At 41.7% G+C, this 13,021-nt stretch overlaps 1 protein-coding gene across 1 annotated transcript; it reads left to right on the top strand.

The window, feature by feature from the left end:
- The first annotated feature begins 5,416 nt into the window (after window positions 1–5,416).
- mych (myelocytomatosis oncogene homolog) lies at window positions 5,417–10,689 on the top strand. Its single transcript, XM_086041827.1, has 3 exons — window positions 5,417–5,959; window positions 7,115–7,677; window positions 8,192–10,689. The coding sequence occupies exons 2-3, from the start codon at window positions 7,122–7,124 to the stop codon at window positions 8,758–8,760; spliced, it is 1,125 nt and encodes a 374-aa protein (XP_085897953.1). The 5' UTR covers window positions 5,417–5,959; window positions 7,115–7,121; the 3' UTR covers window positions 8,761–10,689.
- Window positions 10,690–13,021: the final 2,332 nt, after the last annotated feature.

Below are 13,021 nucleotides of genomic sequence, written 5' to 3'. Positions count from 1 at the left end.
GCAAGCCCACTAGTTGAAACAATGCATTCTGATAAATATTGCGTTTGTGGAATAAGAGTTAATCCATCCATTTTTAGCCATCTCTGGGGGCGGCCATTTTGTCACTTCTGTCGACTGAAAATGACATCACAACTACCCAGGGCTCAGGTACCAACCAATCATGGCCGACCTGTTTTCTGAAGCTGAGCCGTGATTGGTCGTTACCGGAGCATCTGTGATGTCATTTCCAGTCGACAGAAGTGACAAAATGGCCGCCCCCAGAGATGGCTAAAAAGGGGTGGATTTTATATTCCACAAACGCAATATTAATCAGAAGGCCATCTTTCAAGTAGTGGGCCTGCTGAGAACATATTCTTGAGAAAAATGGCGTTTGGGGTGATTTCCACTTTAACTCACCATGACATATCTATCTTCTGGGAGAATAGAACTTTAACTTTCTCCACCTAAACTCTTAACTCCAACTCACCTTACCCTAACGCTTCCCTCTATCCCAAACCTTAACCATCATTCATAACCCTCAACCAAAAGCTCCTGCAGTCGATGTCACACGTCAATCATTACAGCAGCAGCGCTCATCTCAACAGGTGTATTAGCCCTTCCGAGCCTGTCAACAAACAACCTCCTCAAATGTTACTCGATGTAGAAATGTTGGAATGCACCCTTGAAAGCATTTTCCTTATTCACGGTCTGTGAAGAACCATTGGTGTGAGTCACATTCTCAAATGGCTTTATTTTGGATCATGTTTGATATTTTCCTTTTTTTTTCTGAGAGGGAAGTGAGGCAGCTTCAGACGTGAGTCAAGTTCAAGACGTCTGCTTGTCTTGAAATAAAAATGACCGTCGGCATCTGTTTGGCACGAAGACGTCGTCCCGACAAGGAAGTTCTACGTTCAGTTCAATTCTAGCTTGTTGAGGGAAAAGTCCAAGTCAGCAACTCTTGTCAGCCACGTGTTGTTGGCTTGAATTTGCTGCAGTGCTAATTGGGGCAAATATCTGAAAAGTGAACAGTTTGATGGTCAAGCAACTTGGAATGTTCTGAGAATTTCAAGGACACGCTCAGGAAATGATTTTTTTTTTTTTCCCTCCACTAAAGTTTGACTCCAGCGGGAGCTGACCAAAGTATTAAGACGATATAGATCCACTTTTGACTATAACAGTAACACACCTCCAACTAGCCTCTAATAACCCAAATCCATCCACTAGCCAAAACCTAGTCCCATTTTTCATTCAATTTAAATCAATCTACTCCCATAGCCTAGTGGAACAGACATCCTCCTGCTTTTGGCTTTCTGCTAGTGAGCCAAGTGAGAGGCTGCAGTCTAATTAAAGCATAACGCAGGCAGGCAGACTGGAGAGTCCTAATAAGGACGAGATCACTGATGGGGTGGGCGCACGGTCGCACACATACGTACATGCTATCTGGCTATACAATAATCCCACCCTACTCACTTATGTGTCTTGTTGCACAAGAGTTCCTGAGGCCAGATGGGGTCACCCAGTTCCCCCATTTAAGTCTTATCAGTGCCAAGGACATATTTCTGTCTTGGCATATAAATGTCTTTGGGATTGAATGAATTAATCAATATTGATTCAACTCCATTCACTGCCAAGGAGATATTTATTCGTCTTTTCACAGTCCAGCCATTCAATCCCAGGAATTTATTGATATATTTTTAAATATTTTTCAAACGTTAAGGTAAAAGAGGGTCTGAAAATGTCTGGCACTGAATGGGTTAATGGGCTCTATGATGTGAATGAAGGATGAAGCTGGATCAACTAATACCTGGTTCTAACCCTAACCCTAATCCTAACAGACATCCACTGAATCCTACCCTTACCCTTAATCCTGACCATAACACAGTTGGGTGTTTTAAACGGGGAAGAAAAAAAAGAAAGATGACCTGTGACCTTGCAAGATCCACATTTGGACTACGAAAGTGGAGCCTTGCCTAACCCTAAACCCTTGAAGTGGAAGTCAACCCAAACATATCTTTTTCAAGAATATGTTCCCAGCAGGCCCACTAGTTGAAACACGGCATTCTGATTAATTTTGTGTTTGTGGAATATAAATTAAGCAGCAAAATGCATTCGTTTTTAGCCATCTCTGAGGTCGGCCATTTTGTCTTCTGTCGACTGAAAATGACATCACAATTGCTCACAAGGACCAATCATGGCTGACCTGTTTTCTGAGCCGTGGTTGGTCGTTGTGAGCAGTTGTGATGTCATTTTCAGTCAACAGAAGACAAAATGGCCGCCTCCAGAGATGGCTAAAAACGAGTAGATTAACACTTATTCCACTACTTACTTTTCAGAATGCCCTGTTTCAACTAGTGGGCTTGCATAGAGCATATTCTTGAAAAAAAAAAATTGTTTGCGTTGACTTCCCTTTTGATACATTCAATTCCTAACCAGAACCCCCTCACCGACTCTCCACTTAACCCTAGAACTAACCAAACTTTAACTTCAACTCCAGCACTAACTCCTAATTGTAACCCTTACCCCAACTCTACCCTTAATCCAGTACTGTATTTGTACTTGTTACGCACCAGCACAATCCGTCTTGAACAAAGGCCGCGTTGTGTCATGCAGCGTTGTGCTGAGTCGAAAGCAAATGGATTTCCTGAGCGACCGCAGATTCATTGGAGGCGCAACTGACACCAACATGCTGGCGCATTACAGCAGTTGTTCCCGAATGAAGTCAGTGAATCAGCAGGCCACTCAGTCAGTCTGCCAGGCAGCCTGTAGGTGGCACATTAACCCACTTCTTGACTGGGACGCCTCCTTTCTTTGTGTTACAGACCATCTGCCCCGCCCGCCCCTCCTGCATCACAAATATGGAGCAGCATCTTTAATTGGAAGGATCACGTTGCAATTTGCTGCCATTTAGGGAGATATAAAAATGCATTTGCACCCAGCAGAAATAGCTTCCATGTGCCAGACTCCCTGCAAGGCTGCAATTATGGCCTCTATATATTTATATTATACTATTATGCCTATTGTGAGCTGTGCATGCACACACAAAGCACAAGAATGGCGTACACATTGAAATGAGCACACTGTGTGCTGGGACACATATGCACAGTATAAAAGCAGCTTTACAAAATATATATCTTTTAAAAAAATAAAATCGATATTAAAATAGATGAAAATACAATGACTACATCCGTCGCGAAATAATATATATTAAACTTAATAATTTCTTATGCGACAATGTCTAAATACAGATGGCAACTTGTTTTTTAATTTACAAATTAGAGCTAAACATCAATTATCAGAAAAAAATATATGAAAAGAAATCAATAAGAAGAAGAAATGATAAATACAAGTTAAATCAAACAATTGTGTGCGAGGTAACACAGGGAAACAAACAATTGGCAATGTCTTTGGAATTAAAAAGTAATTCAATAAAAATAAAAATAAAATTACATGAAATTATAACTAAACGTACATGTAACAAACACATTCAGTTAAATTTACCTTAAAAAAATATAGCGAATTCAAATATCAAAGAAATATCAAGTTACATTTTAATTATCACAAATCATCCTTAAGTAAAAACACATTTCAGTAAAATAAAGAAATTGTACATGTGGGAACACCGGCAAATAGACAACTGGCAACATGTACTTAAAATAACTGTAAATTATAATTCAATATAAATAATCCTGGAAAAAAATATAAAATTAAATCAACTAATTTTGTATGTGGGAAAATATGTACAACCTTTATCTTGTAATGGTTTAAAAGAAATAATTTAATCATCTATTTCTTAAAAAAGGAATAAAGGACAATATTTTAATATATTCAAAGTTACAATACAATACAATACAATTTTATGTATATAGCGAATTTGATAACAGCTACAGCTGCAAGAAAGCACTTTACATACAACAAAAACAATATTATATATATTTTTACTTTTTTTTTTTTTTTTTTTTGCATTATGTCATTTATGTTTTTACCGTTAACAGTTTCACAAACTTGGGGCCGGGGCCTGAAATAGGTTAAAAAAAAAAATTCTGGGCCATCGATTAGTAAGCATAAATTCTTTCTAGCACTTTTACTGAGTGTCAAGTGGAAACACAACTTCTTACCAATTTATTTTAACATGCATGTGTTTCTATGCATCAAATGTAAAAAATGTGTATTTGAGTATATTTCGGGACCCAACTACTGGTAGTGGAAGGCTTGGCGCCTCCTTGCAGCATTCCTTAGAGCATGCCGAGCACTCACGTGCAGCTGGGCCACGCCAGCTCTGATTGGCCGCACAGGCTAGCACGTGCACTACAAGTTCCTCCGTCCATTATGTAAGGAGGCGGAGGAAGAGGACCAAGAAGGAGGGCTGCGGTACGGGAGTTTGATTCATGCCAACTCAGACACACTTCACCTCTTTCACTCATCCCATGCTGATTTATGTGTGGTTGCAGGGCACTGCAGAAAAAAAGTGTAAAAGTGGAGCAAAGTGGACAAAATCAGGACAAAGGTGGACTTGTTTTCAGTCATTCCGGAGGAAGAAAGTAGAAACAAGTCACATCACAAACAAGGAATTTGACCAGGTGCTTGTAGGGAATGACAAAGAGATCAAGAAACAGTGCAATAATTGAATAAAATGGGGAAATAGTCAATAAAAATACTGAATTACACTTTGAAATAGGGCTGCACAATTCATTGAATTTTAATCACAATCACAATTTTGTCCATCACAATTAAATTAACCTGATCATGTGCAATATTTATGTTTAACATTCACTACCATTGACGGCTATAGATGTCAAATGTGCATTTTAGCTGGGAGGGATTGGAGAGAATGAGTTCAATTAAAATGTGGGCAGCATCTGATCAAGCGCTTTCTTAACCAGTAGTCACAACTGTCGTTAAGAACATCTGAGAATATAAGTTTATTTCAGAATTTAATAATTTTTTTTTATTCTAAAAACACTTTTCTAAATATACAAAAATATTTTTAAAATGTATAACATTTTATTCCTAAACTAAAATAATTTGTATGCTGAAGTAGATGCACAATTAAATGATCTATTAATATTTTTTTAATATATAAACGAAATATTTTTTATTACACCTTTTTGACGTTTTCATTTTAGAATTTACATCCATCCATAATATTTATTTATTAGTATTTTTTATTAATATACAAACATTTTTTAGAACTTTTAGCAATTCGAAACAAAGACACATTTTATTGATTATTTATTTGTTTATTTGTTTATTTAGTTAGTTAGTTAGTTAGTTAGTTAGTTAGTTAGTTAGTTAGTTAGTTAGTTAGTTAGTTTAGTTTTCATGCAGTGTCGCAATGGCGATTCAAGTAGTACTGTCACTTTAAATAACGATTAAAGACAGACAGGCGTTGGGGAGGGGGAGGGGGAGAGAGAGAGCGCGGCCGACAGACAGGCAGTGAGACAGCCGGCTTCTCCTGTCGGTCCACGTGTGTGAATGTGCTCACTTTTACCGCCTTCCTTTTCCTTGAATCACAGCTTGCGCCTGGTATCCCAGCGCCGGGGGAGACGAGCTAGACCCACTTCGTGTGAAAGATTCCACGGTGCCACCTCCCCCCGACGTTTTCCCGCCCGGACCCGATGGAAAGGCAGTTTCATGCCGATGATTGAAAAATCTGCACCGGGCCGGTACGTCGTAGGTGACGTTTTGGCGCGGTTTTTCGTCGCGGAGGGACACTCGCGAGCCGCGCTCATAAAAGAGCTGCAGCCACGCCGGCCACACCCACTTTCTGTGCTAACAGCTAGCAGGTCGGTCGGGATAGCTCGCTGCGCACCATGCTTTCCAGTTCGCGTTCCAACTTTACACGCCAGCAAGTTCTCTTCGCCGCCAAGTAGCCGACGTCCCCCCCGGCCACTAGCTGTTTGTGGGTGGACTTTTGACTTCCGTGGATGTTGTTCTTCCACTTAGTTGAAATCCAACTGTCTCTTTGAAAGCTCAACTGCCGGTAAGAACGCTTCTTTTTTGTCTTTATGATGAGTTGTAACTGACGACAACCGGCGCTGCTTGAAGGAAAAGCTCCGCAGGCCGGTTTCCACGCTTGAGAGCTCTGCGTGTAACGAGCGTGGATTTTAAAGACGCCGCTGGGTGTCCTCCGCATTCCAAAATCCTCATTACGAAATGCGTACATTTTTCTCAAGCTGCTTAATTACTCAACGACCACGACACCCTTGGCAAAGTGTTTACCATCTTCGTTTGTTTAATGTGTCTGAAAGGAAATCGGCGTTGATGTTTGTGGTTAAAACGTGATTAAATTGCTCAAAAATCGCACACGTGGCTTTTATTTGACGCTGCGCTAGGGTAGGGCGTGCTGGAACTCACTGCGGAGGAGCCAAACCCTCCATAATAAATGCGCACATTTTACACGAGCTGCTTCATTGCTCTGAAACCGCAGTCATTGTCTGCTAAATTGTGTGATTTCTGTCTGTCTTACGCCTTGGAGGGCAAATCGGCGTGGTTGTGTTATTGTTGAAAATTTAAAAGATAAATAAATACACGCATGGATCCTGTTTCCGATAAATAAATGCACGCATGGATCCTGTTTCCACGCTCCGCGCAAGGGCGTTAAAAAAAAACTGTCCTCATTCATCCGGATACATTGTGTGTGTAAAATGCATGCAGCAAACGGTGTGGCTTTGTTGTCCCCGGCGAGCATGCAACACATCCACGCGGAATGTGATTGTGACATGACCTCCACGCCCTGCGCGCCGGTGGCATCAGCGCGTCTGGGTCCAAAACTACTACTTGCGCTTGTTTGTGTGTAAAGTGAAAGTCGTGATTTGGTGACCTCTTTCAAGCTGTTTGCAAATTCTGTAAAAAAAAAACACCTCACACACACACACACCCTCAGCAAGTCTCCTCCAGCTGTTGCCGTGACGTGGGGAGACAAGGGTGTGGGCTTTTTTCGGGGGTTAGCAGCCTTGAAAGGAGTGGGTGGAGCCCCAGTGATGTAAACATGGATAAAAGGCCGCTCACTGGCAGTGAAACTCACTTTTTTAGGGGGGCTAGTTCACTTTCACTCCGGGATTAACCTGCTTGTCTGGATTTGAAGATTTTAACTGATTTCCTTTTGGGTTTTTTTTTTGTTTTTTTATGTCTGCAGTTTGAAGATGTTGCAAAGCTTCGCCCAGTCGCAGGACTGGCTCTATTCAGAGCCGCTGCTCTTCGATGACGAGTTCTGCCAAATTCTGATGAAGGACCTCCAGTCGCTGCCCACTCCCCCGCAGTCGCCCCCCATGAAGGCAGGCGCCGCCGGGGGGGACAAGCCCCTCTCCAGCGGCGATCAGCTGAGCTTTGTGTCCGACATCCTGCTGGAGGACTACGACATGCAGCTCAACTGGAACTGCGCCTTCATCCACGACAAGGAGGGGGGCGGCGGGGGAGGGGGGCGGCCCCGCTCCCCTACGTTGGTGGAGGATGAGGAGAGCGGCGAGGACGGCCTGTGGCGCTGCCTGGCGTCAGACAAGAGCCCGGAGGAGAAGCTGGCGGCGTCCGTGCTGGGCTCCAGCCCATTGCTGTCTGACATGGACACCAGCATCTTCGAGGGGCTCGCCGGATCCACGCTGGACTGCCAGAACCTGATGGGGGGTCGTGAAACGGCCGAGGCCACGTCCGACTACTACTCCGCCGGAGGGGACGTGTCTACGTACTCGTCCAGTGACTCCGGTGAGATCAAATGTTTCTCTGCTCTTTTAAGTCTGCGCGCTTGCCGGTATAATGGTTTTTTTTAAAGGCAGTGTGGGCGGGGTCTTGGCTCGTGGCTGACAGCCCAGCGTGCGCGCGTGTGTGCGCGCGCGCGCAACCCATGAACATGCAATGACTCATGCAGTCCAGAGGAAGTGATGAACCGATTTTATCATCTATAATAATTTATTTGACTCATCACTATAAAAAAATAAATAAAAATAAAACAAATCATAAATGTATCCAACAGATCATTTAAATTAATTTTATCATTGCTTTAAATATTTTAATTTAAATGGTTTAAATATTCTAATTTAAAAGCTTTCAAAATTCCTATTTTAGAATTTTGAACATGAAGCTTTAATTTTTTTTTTTTTTAATTTTGTAAAATTTTGATTGATTTAAAAAGAAAAACTAATTTCGGGGCCACTTGTCCTGCACGCAGTGGGACATGCTGAACTTGTGTGCTTAAAGTCTTGCTTTTGTGGCCCGGCAGAGGAGGAGATCGACGTGGTGACGGTGGGGCGCTGCCCCTCCAGCCCGTCGGCCCGCCGGCAGAAGCGGCACGACGACGATGACGACGACGACGAGGACGACGAGGAAGAGGAGCGCCGCGCTCTCCGGCGCCACCACTTTGAGATCCAGCTGCAGCACAACTACGCGGCGCCGCGCCCGGCCTCGCCGCCGCCTTCCTCGTCCAACAAGCGCTCCCGCGCCGGCGCCAATCACACCTGGTCCTCGCTGTCCGCTCGTCACCAGCAGGCGTCGTGGCGGCACACGGCCGAGACGGAGGACGAGGAGGAGCGCCGTCGCACGCACAACGTGATGGAGCGGCAGCGACGCAACGAGCTGAAAAACTGCTTCGTGCGCCTCCGCGACAACATCCCCGAGCTGTCGCGCAATGACAAGGCGTCCAAGGTGGTCATCCTGAAAAAGGCCCGAGACTGCATCCACGGCCTGGAAGATGGTGCCCGACGGCTGCAGGCCCGCCGGGACAAACTGCGCGCCAAGCAGGAGGAGCTCAAAGCACGGCTGCAGCACCTGCGGACGCCCGCACGCTCATAAAAAAAAAAAAAAAGAAAAGAAAAAGAAAAAGGCAAGAGAGACTTTTTATTTGTACAAAAGAATCGACATTTTGCTTTCAGGAACCAGGAGGACATGTTGACAAGTATGCACAAAGGTGGACTTCTCAGTTGACTTCACACACACACACACACACACACGTGTTGCAATGCCTTGACTGCTGACTGTTTGAATACGCACACACGCGAACGAGGTCAGTTCTTGTTGGTGAAACTTGAACATGCACAACTCGCAAAAATGTTGGCAATTTTGGCCGTGACATGTTGGGATAAAGCAAAAAAAAAAAAAAAAATTAGGCTGGAGGAGTCACAGAAAGGCGCACAAGTGCAGGCGGGGGTGTCGGCTTCGCATCCCCGCATCCCATTTTGGCTTCATGCTAAACTTTCAGCACTAAGGCCAAAATTGCACGGTTATTGCGAGTAGTGTATTCAGGATGTCTTGTAGCCATAGCAACCAGCAATCCCTCCGCCGTCAGACCTTTTGATGGCCTTCAGGTCTTTTTGCGGGACGTCCACTTCCCGGAACTTCTGTCTTTTATTTATTTCATTTTTTTTAGTTGGCGTTTGATACCTTTTGAGACCTCAAACTCAGTGGAAAACGGTGACAGTAACCAAATGTTGAAGTTTACAGTGGTCCCCACTTATTTGCATTTTTTTAACCCATCCTCTTATATCGTCTTTAACTTTTTTTTTTTAAATTTTTTAACCAGATTGCCTGCATATCTGCATTTTTTTTTCTTTTTCCTGATTATCTGTATATTCAACTTTGATCAAACCTTTATAATAATAAATCAGCTCAATTTTTGCGGGATTTTTGCTAGTTGCAGGGTCCACTGTACAACCATTTTTCAATTTAAGAGCGTATTTGGTGGAGAGGAAAAAAATGTAATTGTTAAAAAGTGATCGGGAAAAAACAAACAAACATGATGTTGACACTTTATTTGCTCGTGTGGGCCTCATCTGACCCCGGGCCGCGTGTTTGACACCAACTTCGCCAAAGGTTTTTTATTATTTTTTTTTTTTTTTGTAGCTGTTTCTTTGTGGCTTTCCGGCAGGAACACTGTGACACTCAAGTTTTCGTACTTCCTCTTTGTTTTAACGGCACGTTCCTCAATGTGCCAGGACCACTGCCCCACTGCCCCCCATCTTGGTGTTGTTGGTGGTCTTTTGCCAACATTCCCTGTTTCCGCAACAGGAAGTAGCTGCTGTGATCTTCTCTGGTTGATTGGCGCGTCTTCAATGCGCATGCCGACTTTTTGTCGGGGGTAGAGCTTCGTCATCGCAATCTTAGCAGGTTGTCGAAGCAAAAAAAAAAAAAAAAAAAAAAAAAAAAAAAAGATGGCAGGGATGAGTTTGAAAAGCTACCTCCACCTCAGCCCCCCTCCTGCTCCCAGCCTGTGTCCACCACCTCCTCAATGTCGGTGGCTAAAATACTGTACAGATTTTTATTTGGGGTTTTCTTTTTTTTTTCTTTTTTTATGTACATTTTGTTGTTGTATCATAAATTATTTTTTGTTTTGTTTTTTTCCTCGGGGATTCAATTGTCCGTTAGTATTTTTTGAGTGTTGAAAGTTGTTCTTTTTTCACCAGCACTTTTTTTGGATGAAATTAAAGAATGAGAGTTGGGAAATGTCTGATTTGAGTGTCTACACACAAATGCAACTTTCTTTGTATTTGTATTTGATTTTTTTTTTTCTCTCAGGAATGTAAGAATATGATAAAAAAAAATCTAAAAAAAAAAGGCTATTGTGGTGTTACCCGTATTTTGCTTTATTTTTTTTTTAAAAGATTTTATTCTTATAATACGTTGACTTAAAATTTATTCTGAATTAAGGCTGGCATTTTTTGTGTTATCCCATGACAGTTTTTGTAGTGCTTCAGCTTTATTGTTAAAAAAGTGTTATAAAATGAAGCCATTCTCATGTTTTTTTTGTCACATTTTGACTTTTTTTTACTCATAAAATTAAGACTTGATTCCCGCAATGTTTTTACTCGGCAAATTTAAAAAATGTATTGATATAGAATTTTTACTTTATTCTAATTTTTTATCCATGAAAAAAAATTGATTCCCATAGTTTATTTTATTCTCGTACTTTTTTTTGGGTCAATTTTTGACCATTTTTAGAAATATTAAAAATTTCACATGGAATTTGGACTTCTAATTTTGATACAATCATTGTAGAATTGAGACTTAATTCCAATATTGTTTACTTCATTCTCAATTGTAGAAATATTTTCACAGTAAAATTCAGACCTAATTCCCATAATATTTTCACTTTATTCTCAAAACTTGACATTTTAAGGCTTAAAAATAAAATAATTTCCATAATATTCTGGCATTATTTTCATTTTAGAATTTTGTCTTGACACTAGTGCAGTAAAATCTTCTGCTTGTTTCTGGTGTGTGCCAGATAAAAAGGATTTCTGGATAGGAAAACGATAATCGTCAAAATGTCCAAAATGAGTCCACTTGTCCCCTTTTTCTTTTGCCCAGCTGCACACACACAAAACCGCAAGCACAAGATTTGCCAGCTTTGTTTCCGGGAGGGCAAAGAGTGAGTGAGACTCTTAACATCACAATCGTGTTGCGCAATCTATGGGCGTATGTGTGTGCGCGCGCATGTGTGTGCAATGTAGGTCAAGGTGAGTGTCAAGTGTTAAGATAACGAGCAAGTGAACGGATCAGATGCTGTAAATAAAAGAAGAAAAAAAAGAAGGGTCTTTAGTAGTTGGCCACAGATAACTGAGCCAACAAAACACCACAAACACATTTTGAACATGACAAACACACACATTTTGAACAGATACAATCCAATACGATTTCATTTATATAGCGCATTTCTAAAACACACTCAACACAAAAACCAAAGTTGGCTTTGATTTAAGAAAAAAAAAAAGTATGGTGCTCAGATATCGAAAGTAAGCCGTCTTGATCTGTTACGTGAAAGCAAGAGTGTGACATGACAGGGGAATTTTGCCACCTGCAAACTTTCCCCACATGGCCGGCCTGGTGCTGCCCCTCATTTGCATCCTTTGAACGGTGGCAGCGTTTCACCTCTCATCTGAGCGGGTGTCGAGTTCATGCAACAAGTCATCGGTTGGGACAACGCTCCGAAAAGAGTTGAATGAATGAGCAGATTGCTCACACTCACTAAAAACTGACGGCCGCCTTCCTTCCACTTGCTCGCGTCATCCACCAACTGAAACTCAACTGAATGGAAGATAAAAGGCCACGGTTAGGGTTTCAAAGAAGCGTTTCAAGCCACGGTTAGGGTTTTAAGACAGGGTTGAGGTTGTGAATTAGGGATTTAAGAGTTTAAGTTAAGATTGTGATGATAGAGTTTCAAGACTGGGAAAGGCTGTTAAATTATGGTATGAAGCAAGGGTTCGGGTTTCAAGATAGAGTTAGGGCTTTGAAATGGGGTTTTAAGCCACATTTAGAGTTTCAATACAAAGTTAGGGCTTCAAGGTAACTGTTAACAACTAGAGTTAGGGTTTCAAAGTAGGTTTCAACTGGGGTTAGGGGTCCAAACTAGGGTTAGGATTTCAAAGTAAGGTTTCAATTAGGGTTAGGGTTTCAAGGTATATTTTAAAACTACTGTTAGGGTTTCAAAATATGGTTTTAAAATGTGGTGAGAGTTCCACAGTAGTGCTTCAAACTTGGATTAGGGTTTCAAACTAGGATTAAGGTTTCAAATTTGTGTTTCAAAGTAGGGTTAAAGTTTCAAGGTAGAGTTTAAAAGTAGGATTAGGATTTGAAAGTAGGGTTTCAAACTAGGGTTCGGGTACCAAAGTAAGGTTTGGACATATGTTTTGGGTTTCAAAGTAGGGTTTCAAACTACGGATGGGCTTTTAAAATAGGGTTTCAAATTAATGTTAGGGTTATAAAAGTAGGGCTAGGTTTTCAAAGCAGGGTTCAAAACTAGGGTTAGGGTTTCAAATTGGGGTTTGAAATTAGGGTCAGTGTTTCAAGAAAGGGTTTAAAACTCGGGTTGGATTTCAAAGTCGGATTTCAAACTAGGTGTAGGGTTTCAAGGTAGGGTTGAAAACCAGAGGTTAGTGTTTCAAAATATGGTCTTAAAATAGGGTTTGGGTTCCAAACTAACGTTTCAAACTCGGGTTAGAGTTTTAAAGTAGGGTTTGAAACCAGGGTTAAACTTTCAAAGTAGGGTTTCAAACTAGGGTGAAGGTTTAAAATTTGTGTTTCAAATGAGAGTTAGGGTTTCAAGGCAGGGTGTAAATCT

Source organism: Filicampus tigris, chromosome 9 (assembly GCF_054856515.1).
Source record: "Filicampus tigris isolate MCC_2025a chromosome 9, RoL_Ftig_1.0, whole genome shotgun sequence".
NCBI lineage: Eukaryota > Metazoa > Chordata > Actinopteri > Syngnathiformes > Syngnathidae > Filicampus > Filicampus tigris.
This window is presented reverse-complemented; position numbering and strand designations above follow the sequence as displayed.